The sequence below is a fragment of the Nelusetta ayraudi genome, unplaced genomic scaffold, assembly GCF_046127955.1.
Source record: "Nelusetta ayraudi isolate G7.1 ecotype Tasmania unplaced genomic scaffold, CSIRO-AGI_Nayr_v1 ptg000064l, whole genome shotgun sequence".
Lineage (NCBI taxonomy): Eukaryota > Metazoa > Chordata > Actinopteri > Tetraodontiformes > Monacanthidae > Nelusetta > Nelusetta ayraudi.
The window spans coordinates 2,032,589-2,044,483 of record NW_027466114.1 but is presented as its reverse complement, the minus strand read 5'-3'; the positions used below and the strand labels follow the sequence as shown (position 1 = coordinate 2,044,483).

At 45.3% G+C, this 11,895-nt stretch overlaps 1 protein-coding gene across 3 annotated transcripts; it reads left to right on the top strand.

Moving 5' to 3' along the window:
- Nucleotides 1-766: 766 nt before the first annotated feature.
- Nucleotides 767-11,459, top strand: LOC142898427 (kinesin-like protein KIF20A). 3 transcript variants are annotated; one of them, XM_076041360.1, is made up of 18 exons: nt 768-1,048; nt 1,208-1,303; nt 2,196-2,315; nt 2,419-2,557; nt 3,050-3,234; nt 3,349-3,457; nt 5,051-5,239; nt 5,308-5,419; nt 5,499-5,561; nt 6,316-6,462; nt 6,742-6,907; nt 7,522-7,722; nt 8,613-8,752; nt 8,888-9,053; nt 9,421-9,541; nt 10,607-10,677; nt 10,819-10,938; nt 11,050-11,457. In XM_076041360.1, exons 1-18 carry the CDS (start codon nt 911-913, stop codon nt 11,221-11,223), a joined length of 2,457 nt encoding a protein of 818 aa, XP_075897475.1. In that variant the 5' UTR covers nt 768-910; the 3' UTR covers nt 11,224-11,457. The 3 variants fall into 3 exon arrangements, with proteins under 3 accessions (XP_075897474.1, XP_075897473.1, XP_075897475.1); XM_076041359.1 differs by having other exon boundaries at nt 767-1,048; nt 10,610-10,677; nt 10,819-11,459; XM_076041358.1 differs by having other exon boundaries at nt 767-1,048; nt 10,819-11,459.
- Nucleotides 11,460-11,895: the final 436 nt, after the last annotated feature.

Sequence of the window (11,895 nt, the reverse complement as noted above, 5' to 3'; positions counted from 1 at the left end):
AAGTCTCGCAATCATAATGAATGAGTTGTAAGGATGGTGAAATTCGTATCTGAATTCTAGTAGCGTGAGCATTTAAAAAAATACTTATTGAATATATACCCCTTAAAAAAGGGGTTTTTGTTTGAACTGTGTCCCCACCCCCTTAAAATCAAGGAAGGAAATTTCATTCCAAAAAATTACATGTTTGTGGATGCAGACCTCAAATGGACTGTTTACTTATAAATCTGGTGACGAGTGAGTAAGGTTAAAAAAAAAAAAAAAGTTTTCCTATCTCAGAATTGTTTTTGTTTTAGCCAGACTGGAGTGAATCCCCTAATTTTTTTTTTTTTAAATCAATTCTATCTGGAGTGAAGTTTTGGGCTGCGTTTTTCCACGAAAAAACACATTTGGGAATGCAGTCAGTTTTTCCATGTTACTTGCTGTGTGTGTATATGTATATATTTAGATAGATAGATATAGATTTACATTTTATCTGTATGTGTTGTATATATACATAATATGTATACATATATATGTAGATAAATAGATTAATCCACTGTATAGATATATATTAATATATATAATTATGTGTATGTATATATACATATATATTCATACATTTATGAAAGGTTAAGATATAGTTTTTGTCAGGAAACACTTTATTTAAACATTAGTCAGATATAGATGGCTCTGAGCTTTTTTTTCCCTTCCTGTTCTCAAATGCTCTGACCTGATTGGTTATGTCAGGTGATCACCTGTGTCTAATCTAACTTGATGAGAAGCTGCCCCTCATAGTCCAGAGGCAAACTTTTCTCCAGGATGACATCCAGGTGAAGTTACTCACGTCCACACCAAGAGTTTCAGGGTTTATTTGATCGCATTTTGTAGCAGGCAATGAAACCAGTTGTAGCACAGACCTAGCACAGGTTCGATGGACACCAAGGAGATGCCTTGTCCTGAGCGCAACATGAGCACAGTCGTTGATTTGACCGGTGGGGATGGCGAACACGAGCCTGTCGATATGGAGTTGACTTGCACTGCTCCTCAGGACGGCACGTTATTGGAACAGGTAACTGTTTCTCCATCTAGACCTGCCACATGAGATCTTCTGACCTCCTCAGCCATGCTGGAATCTTGGAATGTTTGGATGTCAAAAAAAAAAAAAAAATCTCTTGGGACCCTCGGAATCAAAGCTTACAATGAAGTCTGGTTGGTTGTTTTAATATAGAATGAAACCCCACCTGGCCCTGAGGAGCAGACCATGGCAGTTTATCTTCGGGTCCGGCCCTTCTCCAAGGAGGAGCTGTGTGACAATGAAGACCAGGTACATTGCATTAAAGACTTTTTATGTAGCAGCAAAATGGAGCTTGAGATCACTCGAGACGCATAGGTGTCAAACTCTGGCCCGCGGGCCATATTTGGGCTGCAATGTGATTACTTTTGGCCCGCAAGGCAATATAAAATCACAACTAGAGCTGGCGCACCAGTATTATACAGCACGTGTAGTGCTAATACTGCAAATCCCAGAATGCTCAGCTGGTGTTTTGGCGTGTCAATCAGGACACAACCTTCATTGAAGGACATCGTTGTTACTTGGTTGGTTTATTCCTTTATTTTGAAATGTGTTATTAGCCCTTGGAAAAAGGTTACTGTTAAAATTTAAATTAGAAGGCTGCTAATTAAAAAAAAATTACATTTCATTCATTTTGATTCGTTTTTTTAAAAAATTGAAATTGGATTTTGCATGTGTGCAATATGAAGTTATTTACTCTATAGTTTTAAGCTTTGCTTGTTCAATATTCAGTGTTGAAGCAAAACTGGTTCGGGCCCATGTAAAAAGGTTGACTGTTCTATCTGGAGGAAGATCTTTTTTTTTTCTTCTTTTTTTTTCAATAAATATCAATGTTGGATGGAGACTTTGTCCCAAGATTGAAATTTTATTGCCTCACTGTGTATTTGAGTTTGGCACCCTTGTTTGTAGAGGATGGGAAGAAAAAAACAAAACGGGACATGTTTACCCATGCCGGTCCCTTTTCTCACCCATTTAGCTTTCCTTTCTGTAGCTCTTGACTTGTCCAATATATATGACACAATGTACAATTATATCTATCTAGCTATCTATCTATCTAGCAAGCTAACTAGCTAGCTGGCTAGCTAGTTAGCCATGGCCTTTGGTTGGATCTCTTTAAAACGCTGCTTTCCTCTGTCCTCGCCAGAACTGTGTCGTGGTTGAAAACAGCCAGACGATAACGCTCAACGCACCGAAGGGCTCTGCCACCATGAAGAGCAGCGAGAAGGGCGTCGGCGTGGCGCTCCACAAATTCTCCTTCTCAAAGGTGCTGCAAGCAGTTTGAAACAAACGGCACGGTTCTCCGACCCCAATTTCACGCCAGGTTCTCGACCACATCTGCGGCGCGTTCGCTCTTTATGATCTTGTAGATCTTCAGCCCCGAGGTCACGCAGTCGGAGCTCTTTGAGCGCACCGTTAAAAGCCAATTGCACGATTTCCTGGAGGGCAAGAACGCGCTGATTTTCACGTACGGCGTGACCAACGCTGGGAAGACGTACACCATACAAGGTACGGATTGAATTTGAATTTGAATTGAATGCGCCATCAACGGACAAAAAAAAAAAGACAAGAGAAACACTTCCAAAAAAATTTGCACGCTACATTCAACAAAAATTAAACAACTGTAAATGGGGGGGGGGGGGGGGGGGGGGGATGGAGAAGGCCGAAGCCGAGAGCTGTTCTTGCCTCTCCAGTACAGTCTGTAAGATTACTTGGGATATTGGTAATGCAAAGACTTTAAACAAAAACAAAATATGCTTTACATTATTCTTAATCATACCACAATTCAACGATTCCCCCCCCCTTAAAATCATTAAATATTTTGGCTTTCAATATTTAAAAAATAAAAAATAAAAAATCAACAGAGATCCATACAGTTGCAAGTCATCACTTTGCCCATTCCAAAATTGAACTCTCCAAAAAAAAAAAAAAAAAAAAAGATTCATGTGTGTTTGAGCGTTGATTGTCAAGTCCAACCTTCTACCGTCAAAACATTTCCAGGGACTCTGAAAGAGCCGGGGATCCTCCCGCGCGTCTTGGACGCCGCCTTTCGCCACACGCACGGCCGTCAGTACGAGGGCATGGACCTGAAGCCGCACCTGAGGAGCGACGTCAAGCGCCTGCATCCCGACCAGGTCAAGCAGGAGCGGAGCGCCAAGGCTGCCATCTTGGCTTCAGTCAAAGAAGTGAGGGTTCAGCTGATGCTTTCGCTCTTTGGGCTCGTTTGGGTCTCACGTTGGGGTCTTTTGTCGCGTGTCAGAACACAGTATTGACGGCGTTTTCTCTCGGCTCTCTTGAAGGAGTCTGATAGCCCAAGAGGTGTCGCTGGTTTGGAAGCTTGGGCCAATTCCACGGTTCCTCCCCCGTCCTCCTCCTCCTCCTCCTCCTCTGCTGCCTGCGGTCAGAACGGTAAGCCCCAACGACAATTGCAGTGTCAAAGACTTTTGCTGTGTCTCAATTCAGGGTCTGCATCCTTGAAGTGCGCATTTTGAAAGGAAGTTGCGTCATAGCACTGCGCGAAGGCTCCTCCCAATTCCCAAGGGACGCTCAAAATGCGTACTTGGAAATACGCACTCGTTTTAGCCGATTCCAAGGATGCACCGCTACTATCCTTCACGTACTTGGGTATCCCATGATGCTTTGCGTGCTGCTGCAAAGCATCCTTGGATCCTGGGAAGTCGGCTGAAATTAGCGCCATCTTCTGGCAAAGACACGACATATAAATCTAAATATTGAAGTTTCACATAAAGTATCCAGTTTTTAACGTAGGATTTTACTGATTTGATCATCCAACGGCATCGTTAGATGGCGAACCAATGGTTAGCTTGATGCTATAAAAACGTCACTTCCGGGGTTGGCCAGCCGGAGGGAACGGCGGTGAGGCAACGAGGAAATACGCCGGAGGCTAGACCGTCCCGGGTGGTTACCGGGGAGGCGGGGTTTGGTCCGTCCTTCTAGGCTGGGTACTCAAACGCTTCCTTCAGACGGAGGACACTCGGTCTCAAGGGTGCAGAACCTGAATTGAGACACAGCATTTGTCAGAGGTGGCGGGAGTATTCACACTCTGCGCCTCAGTAAAAGCATGGACACCTGCGTTGAATGAAAAGAAATCCCCTGGTCAAAGTATTGATTAAACAACTCGGCTGAAATAAAAGTAAGAAAGTGCCGGTTGTGAAATGTACTAAAGTAAAACTGTTTTTTATTGCCGTTAATTAAACGATACCATTTGTTGAAAAAGTTGTGACATAATAATCTGGTATGGACTGAACAGAGGTCCTGCGGGAGCGTCTGGATCATTTTAAACGACTTTGGTTTTCTCTATAGTGTTTTTTTTTTTTTTATTCTTTTTTGAACTGCACCACAACCGAACTGTAATCGGTAGTCGTCGTGACCACCGAGCTACAATCGGATGTTTACGCTTTTAATTGCAATAATCCATGTCATTTTCGACACGTTTGTTTTTTTTTCTCTGTACTGAACAGTGACCGCAGTGCTACGGCACTCTAAAATAAATCTCATTCGGCATAGTTTCAAGTGCCTCCACTTCCAGCAACATCTATAATAACGAGTGAATTACCGTTAATGGAATTCGTATCTTTTTAAGCACTTTCAAACGCGACAGTAACAAAGTGTTTTTTTTTTTTCTTGTTTTTTTTTTCTTCCCAATGTGATAAGTGGAAAGTACAAATATTTGCCTCCATATGTAGGGAGTAAAAGTAAAAATGCATCAGACAAATGCGTACTCGAGTAGAGTACAGATGCATGGAAAAAATCTCCAAAGTATTTGCACCTCGTTACCTCCCACCTCTGGCACTCCGGCAGCTTCTTGTTGGTTTCCCTCTGATCAATATTAACATCCATATCTAAATTTAGTGAACACCTATTGAAAAGGTTCCATTGAGGGAAAAAAACCCAAAAAACGACTATTTTCTACGACCGTGTTCTTTGAGTTTCCGTTCTTGGTGGTTTTGAAACGTGCAGGACGCGCTATCCTCTCTTCAGTTCTGGCCGGCGACCCAACGGGAGGAGGCGGCGGCGGCGGCAGCTGCCGGTTCACGCTGTGGGTGGCCTTCTTCGAAATCTACAACGAACTGGTGTACGACCTGCTCCAGCCTTCTCTGTGCCCCAAGTCCAAGAAGCGGGCGTCGCTCCGGGTGTGCGACGACGGCGCCGGCAACGCTTACGTCAAAGGTTGGTTTTGGACCTTGGGAGGGACGCGCCGTGCGAGGCCGCGTGACGCCCGACGTTCGCCTTTCCAGATCTCAGGTGGGTCAACGTGCAGAGCTTGGCCGAGGCCTGCAGAATCCTGCAGCACGGGAACAAGAGCAGGAGCGCCGCCGCCACCAAGATGAACCAGTCCTCCAGCAGGAGGCAAGTACCCTTCTTCCTCGACCTTGGCCCGACCCCCTGTCTCGACCTTGTGAAAAACTCACACCGCCTTCTCTTGCAGCCACAGCATCTTCACCATGAAATTACTGAAGGTCGATGGCGGCGCGGTAACGTGGATCTCAGAGTGAGTAGTTGGTGCATCAGGAATTTCAAAGTTGTTTTTTTTTTTTTTGTTCTTTTTCTGTTTTAAACAGATCAACAAATCCGTTCATTTCATTTTGATACGTGGCAACGTTTTCAACTCTGTTGTCATTTGCGTAACACTGAATTGTCTGAAGTAGGTGACTGTAGAAGTTCGTCACCAAGCTGCTTAAATCGCCACAGATTGACAAATTCGTACTGCAATCTGAAAATTGTGGAAGAACTAAAGACGGGCTTGAAAGTTGCGCTAAATACTGACACGTAGCGCTGAGGTCGCACGTTGCAACCTCAAACGGCACAATTCACTCCGCAGAAGTCCTGCCGTGAACTCGTCTTGCGCGATGAACTGTTTTTGCACAGATATTCCCAACACTTGTAATAAGTCTCGCGCTATCTCAATGTGCTACTATTGACGTTTTTCTCAAATATCTCATTCGGTCGAAATTCTTCCTTTGCTTCTTCCACCTTTCAGAACGTAGGCTAAAACGCAAAACTCAACTCGAGCAACGTGTTGCACTCAAAATTGTTCAAAATATTTCCAAATCAGAAAAAGGAAAAAAATAAAGTATCTGAAGCTGGGTGGAATATGGTGCCTTATTTCAATATTTAAAGCTCTAAAATTTTCTAACGCAGCAAATAGTAGGTGGTGGCCTATGTTTCCTTTCCCAATAACCCCAAAAAATTCTAACAAATTTTTACATGGGGGGGGGGTGGGGAAACTTGAACTTCGTTTTCAGGTTTTCCCTGTGTGACCTCGCCGGCTCGGAGCGCTGCAACAAAGCCAAGACGATCGGGGAGCGGCTGAAGGAGGCCGGCAACATCAACAACTCGCTGCTCATCCTGGGGAAATGCATCACGGGCCTGCGGTACAACCAGGCCGACCGGTAAAGTCAGATTGGATCAAACCTCTCCGCGCACCCGAGAGTCCCCTAAAAGCCTCAAAGCAAAATTTTAAGGGGGTCTTATATATTTTTTTTTTCAAAAGGCTAGCGCGCATGCCAATGGTCACAAAAATGTCTCGTCGGGATGTCTAATATTCAAGTTTTAAAAATGAAAAATAAAAAAATCGGGGATTTCCCCCCCCCCCTCCCCAATATTCCCCCGACGGGTATTTCGCGCACTGTGCGCTTTTCCCGCCCTTTTTGTGTCCATCCATCCGTCAGAACGAAGAGCGGCTACATCCCGTTCCGAGAGAGCAAGCTGACCAAACTCTTCCAGGCCGTCTTCTGCGGCCGAGGCCGAGCGTCCATGATCGTCAACATCAACCAGTGCGCCTCCACCTACGACGAGACGCTGCACGTCATGAAGTTCTCCGCCGTCGCCAAGCAGGTTAGCATCATCATCGGCGGCGGCGGCGGCAGCGGCGGGGCCGTGCATTTCACGCCTCGTCGGGTCGCACTTCAATTTTGCCACCGTCACATGACCTAGTTGAGCAAAACGTAGTTTCACATCAGGCCTTCTTATCCAATCGCAGGATGCGTACAAGTGCACGTGGGACGTTCAGCTGGCTGGTCTCGGCATGGCAAACGCGAGATCTGATTGGCACAGGTCGCAACTTGCTGAGGGCCGTTCACTTGCGGCGACCAGAAGCCTGCAACGTTGATTCTGAGGGCCTTGGGCAGATTTCCTGAGACCTGACAATACAAGCTAGCTAAAATAGCTAGCTTGTATTGTCAGGTTTACCGTAATATGCGACAATGGAAGCAACGCAACCAAGTGGATATTATATGATGTGAAAAGAGCAGACTATGGAGAATATATATATATTTTTTTTGTCAGAAATTGTACTTTTCTAAGCAAGTTTAGGCCAGCAGAGAAAATGAAACCTTGCTGTTCCTGACGGCCCACCAGTGGGTAGTGGTAGTGTAGTAGGCCTGATGCTAATCATAAATAACGATTTAAAAAAAAAAAAAAAAAAAAATCCCCCCCCTCCCCTACTAAAGGTGGTGATCCAGGCCAAGCCGCTGGAGTCGCTGGCGCCCTGCTTGGTGCGGCGCGGTGGCAAACCTCTGCTGAGGAACGGGATGATTGACAGCCAGGCCCTGCTGGAGAGCTTCCTGGAGGAGGAGGAGGAGGAGGAAGAGGAAGAGGAGGAGCTGCTGGACCAGGAGGACGAGGCCGACGTCTCTCTGATGCCGCAGAACGTACAGCTGCCTCTCGCTACTGCGTGCAGTATCCCTTTTTAAAAGGTCCGGTGTGTGTGAAGTTTTTAAGGGAGCCCACCTGACGGCACGTTTGGCGTTTTAAGTTGACTGTCTGGAGGGCTTCCTTAAAATCTGGAGGTGCAAGATGGCAGCTAACTGGGAGCAAGACCCTTATTGATCTATGGATATTCTTAAATATATGTATATGAAAACACTTCTAAGGGTCGGAAAACCCGAGTTACTTTAGTTGTATTGCCTGTATGCACTTCTTTATGGGCTGTCTGTTGAAGGCCCAGTGTGTAATATTGGAAGATTTTGAGAAGAAACGGTGACATCAAGTGGTCAGGTTTTAGACTGCCGCTTTGTGAGATCTGTCAATCACTCCCCCGTCCACCTCCCGAGTTTGCCAGTGAACTACGGTGGCCTGCACACCCAAACTTGGATACCTCGTCCACCTTTCTCTTCTTCGTTGGTTTTTTCGCCAGGCTTCCTTATTGATAATAATTATGATGATGATGCTTTTCAAGGCACCCAAAGCGCTTTACATTGAACCCATTATCCAGCCGCAGCTGCCCTGGGGCAGACCGACAGAAGCGTGGCAGCCAATCTGCACCAACGAGCAGATTTTCAATGGGCGGCAGACCACAGTTGCTATATTTTTCAGCTCCGCAGCCTATCTCTGTGTGCCAGACATGACTAGCCGAACATCTGACCTTTGCACTTGGCCGTGAAAATGTTCAAAGACTTGCACAATGATGTAATATAGATTTTTAGGGTTTTGGTGGAGCAGCTAAGTATGATCACCAAAACTGATTTATAGCCTCTGTCCAAAAAAAAAAAACCCCACAACACTCGTTGGTTAAGATTATCATGTCTCTTTATTCTTCAAGGAACTTTTGAGTATGATCGAGAGCCTCCGAGCTAAACTCGTGGCCGAACGGCGGAGAAACGTGGTCCAGGAGATGGAGATCCGCAAAGAAATGGGAGACGCAATGATCCAGCAGATACTGGAGAGTGAAGAACTTCGCAGGTGTGGATTTTGCTGGGCGGGTAGGGGTGTGGGGGGGGGGGGGGGGATTGTTTTGGCCAAAATCTGGCCAGACTTGGCGCCGGCCGTCAGCACTTTTTCTCGACCCGTCGTGTGGCTCACACCCTGGGCGTCCAGTCGGCAGATAGAGGAGCTGAAGGAGAGCTACCAGGAGAAGATGGAGAACACGTTCGAGATGTACAAGGACGCGGTCAAAGAGCACGCCTACCAGAGCGCCATGAACAACCTGCTGGACGACTACGTGCCTCTGGATGAGTTCATAGCGGAGCAGGAAAAAGTGGAGGTGTGGCGTTTTTATCATTCGGGGACTGAGCCTCAGCGAAGGCCTGCTCATCATTATTATTATTATTATTAGTGGTAGTAGCAGCAGTAGTAGTAATGGACGTCCACCTCCTAATGGCAGTGAAAGTCCTGAGACTATTGTATGATTTACTGACGATTAATATACTTTCTTCAAATTCGCCGGACCGGATTGGAAAGCTTAACGGGCTGTATATGGGCCCCCGGGCCGCAGTTTGCCCATGCCTGAGCTAAAGACCTGTCGTCGTGATTGGAAATCGGCAGTTGTTTTTACTTTCACATTCTGATAATTGGGGAAAAAAAAAACAGAAAAAACAAAAAAACTAAACTGTGATTTTGTTTCCGTTTAGGCTCTCGCACGTAAAGTGTCAGAGTTGGAGGAAGCCACATCCAAACCCACGGGGGGGCGTGTCGCCTCGTCAGCGGAGCAGTGCTGCCAGACTGAACCACCCGCAGCGGCTGACGCAACAGGTTGTGTAAGCCGTCTGTTATATATGGATGGTGTAGATATTTGTGTTAAAAAAAAGAAATACTCTGGTCAAAGTTCTCCTTTCAACTCCTTTTAATGAAGTAAAAGTAAGAATGTCCAGGTTTTGAAATGTGCTTTATTTATATATATGAAAAAAAAAAAAAAAAAAAAAAGTAAACATGTTTTTTTTTTGCTATTAATGAAGCATTTGTTGTTCATTTTGCAAGTTGTGGATTGAACAGACAATCTGTCCTGTATGAGTGTCTGGATCATTTTGAACGGCTGTGCTACTCTCAGTACTACATTTTATTTTGTTGTTCACCAGCCAAACTGCAATCAGCAAGTAGTTATGACTAGTGACCCGTTATTGGATGTCTCGGCTTTTCTTAACAATGACCAATGATATTTTCTGCGTGTTTATTCTTCTCTGTACTGAAAGTGTGCTGAGCAGTGACCCTGAAGCCGAGGCACTTCAACATAATTTCCCTAAAATATCAGTTCGAGTGTCTCAAGCAACAACTATAAAAAAAAAAAAAAAGAAGAAAAAGTAACTTAACAAAATTTGTGTATTTTGAATGCTTTCAAACACAAAAGTAACCAAGCATGTTTTTCTAGTGTGAGAAGTAGAAAGTACACATTTTTGTTTACAAATGTAGAAAGTAAAGGTAAAAAGTTGAAAAAGTAAAAATAAAGAGACGTGCTTTCGTAAAGTAGTTGCCTGAAAAATCTACTGGAGTACAGTTACAAAGTATTTGTACTCGGTTCCTTCCCATGTCTGGTTGATGCTGTTTTTTAAAGAGTCTCTCTGTATAGCTCCTATAAATTCATCCTAAATTCACACGCAGTCACCTCTGCCTAGTACCACAGTAGACCAGAGTTCGACACCTGTAAGTTTTGCGAGATGTCCATTTGAAGTTGGCGGGCCAGATTAATAAGCTCAATGGGCCGCTTATGGCCCCCGGGCCGTAGTTTGCCCATGCCTGTCCTCTTAAGGGGCTCCGTAGCCTTAAGATTCTGACCCGACGGAAAACTTGACCTTGCTCTTGTTGTTGTTGCTGCTCCTCCAGCAGACGATCGCTGCAAGCGCCTCTACAAAGAAAAGTGCGCCATGGAGCGGCTCTGCGAAGATAAGCAACAGGTAACGTAAAATTACTACAGGCCCGGTGCGCCTCTCGGCATGAACTGGAGTTAGAAAAGCCCGCGTCGCATCAATATAGCCGTCCTGGTCAGGAAGTGGCAGTTGCGTTGACTAACGATGGGGTCCTTGTCGCCCGTCCAGTTGATTTTATCCCTGGAGAAAAGGCTGATGTCGCTCGACGACACGCTGCGGATGGTCCGCGACGACCTTTCGAAGAAGTCGGCCGAGGTGGACACCCTGCAGAGGACGCTCGCCGAGCAGGTGAGGGGGGGGGGGGGCCGCGGGGAGGAACCGTGCCGCCGAGCGGCGCGGCGAGTCGAGGGGAATACCGCCGCGCGTTTAACCACGTGTCGGGTTTTTCCCGCGGCGAAGGACCGGGAGGTGACCTCGCTGAAGGCGGAGCTGGCCAAGCTCTCCCTGCTGGCCTCCGCGCCGCAGCCCAGGACCAAGAGGGGCCTCCTGGCCAACATCAAGCAGGCGGTGACCTCTCCGAAGTGCACGGCGAAGCGGTCGCTCAGGACGCCCGCGAGGACGCCGCACCGCTGAAGAAGAGTTTTGTCTGTTTGTCTATGTGCCCAGTTTTACTGTTCTAGCTGTTTTGTGTTGTTTTTTTTTTTGTTTTTTTTTGTCTGAATAAAAATGTAATATTCCAAAGTTAAAAGCATAACAATTCTTTTATAGCTTATATTTAGTTTGCTGAGACTTCATGGTAGTTAAATTCTCTGTACTTGCTTTAAAAGCTACTATAAATGTTTTGTTTTTAAAACTGGTTTTAGTGCCGAGGATTAAAAAAAATAAATGTTTAAAAAAATGGTGATTTTATTATTATTTTTTTTTTTAAAGAACAAATGGAAGTAGCTCACTTCTGGTTTGTCGTGGACCAAAAATTCAGTGCGTTTTAAGAGACTTATTTGGGGAGACAGAGTTCAAACAAAGCCATCCTCAAAACTATCCGCATGTCCTGTACATGGAATAGGGTTCCCAACCGTCCCGTTTTTCCCAGAATTTTTTTATTTTCACCACCTGCCCCGGGAAAAATAAAACACTATCTCGTTAACTCATTTATTCATAAACGCCTACAATTATTATTATTTTTTATCGTGCATTAAGGCATGTTGCTCACGTGCTGTGGGATGGACGATATATCGGCGTTTGCGTGATATCGTCGCAAAAATTGTCATCTCGCGGTAATGACGATAAACTCGTGTTGATGACGTA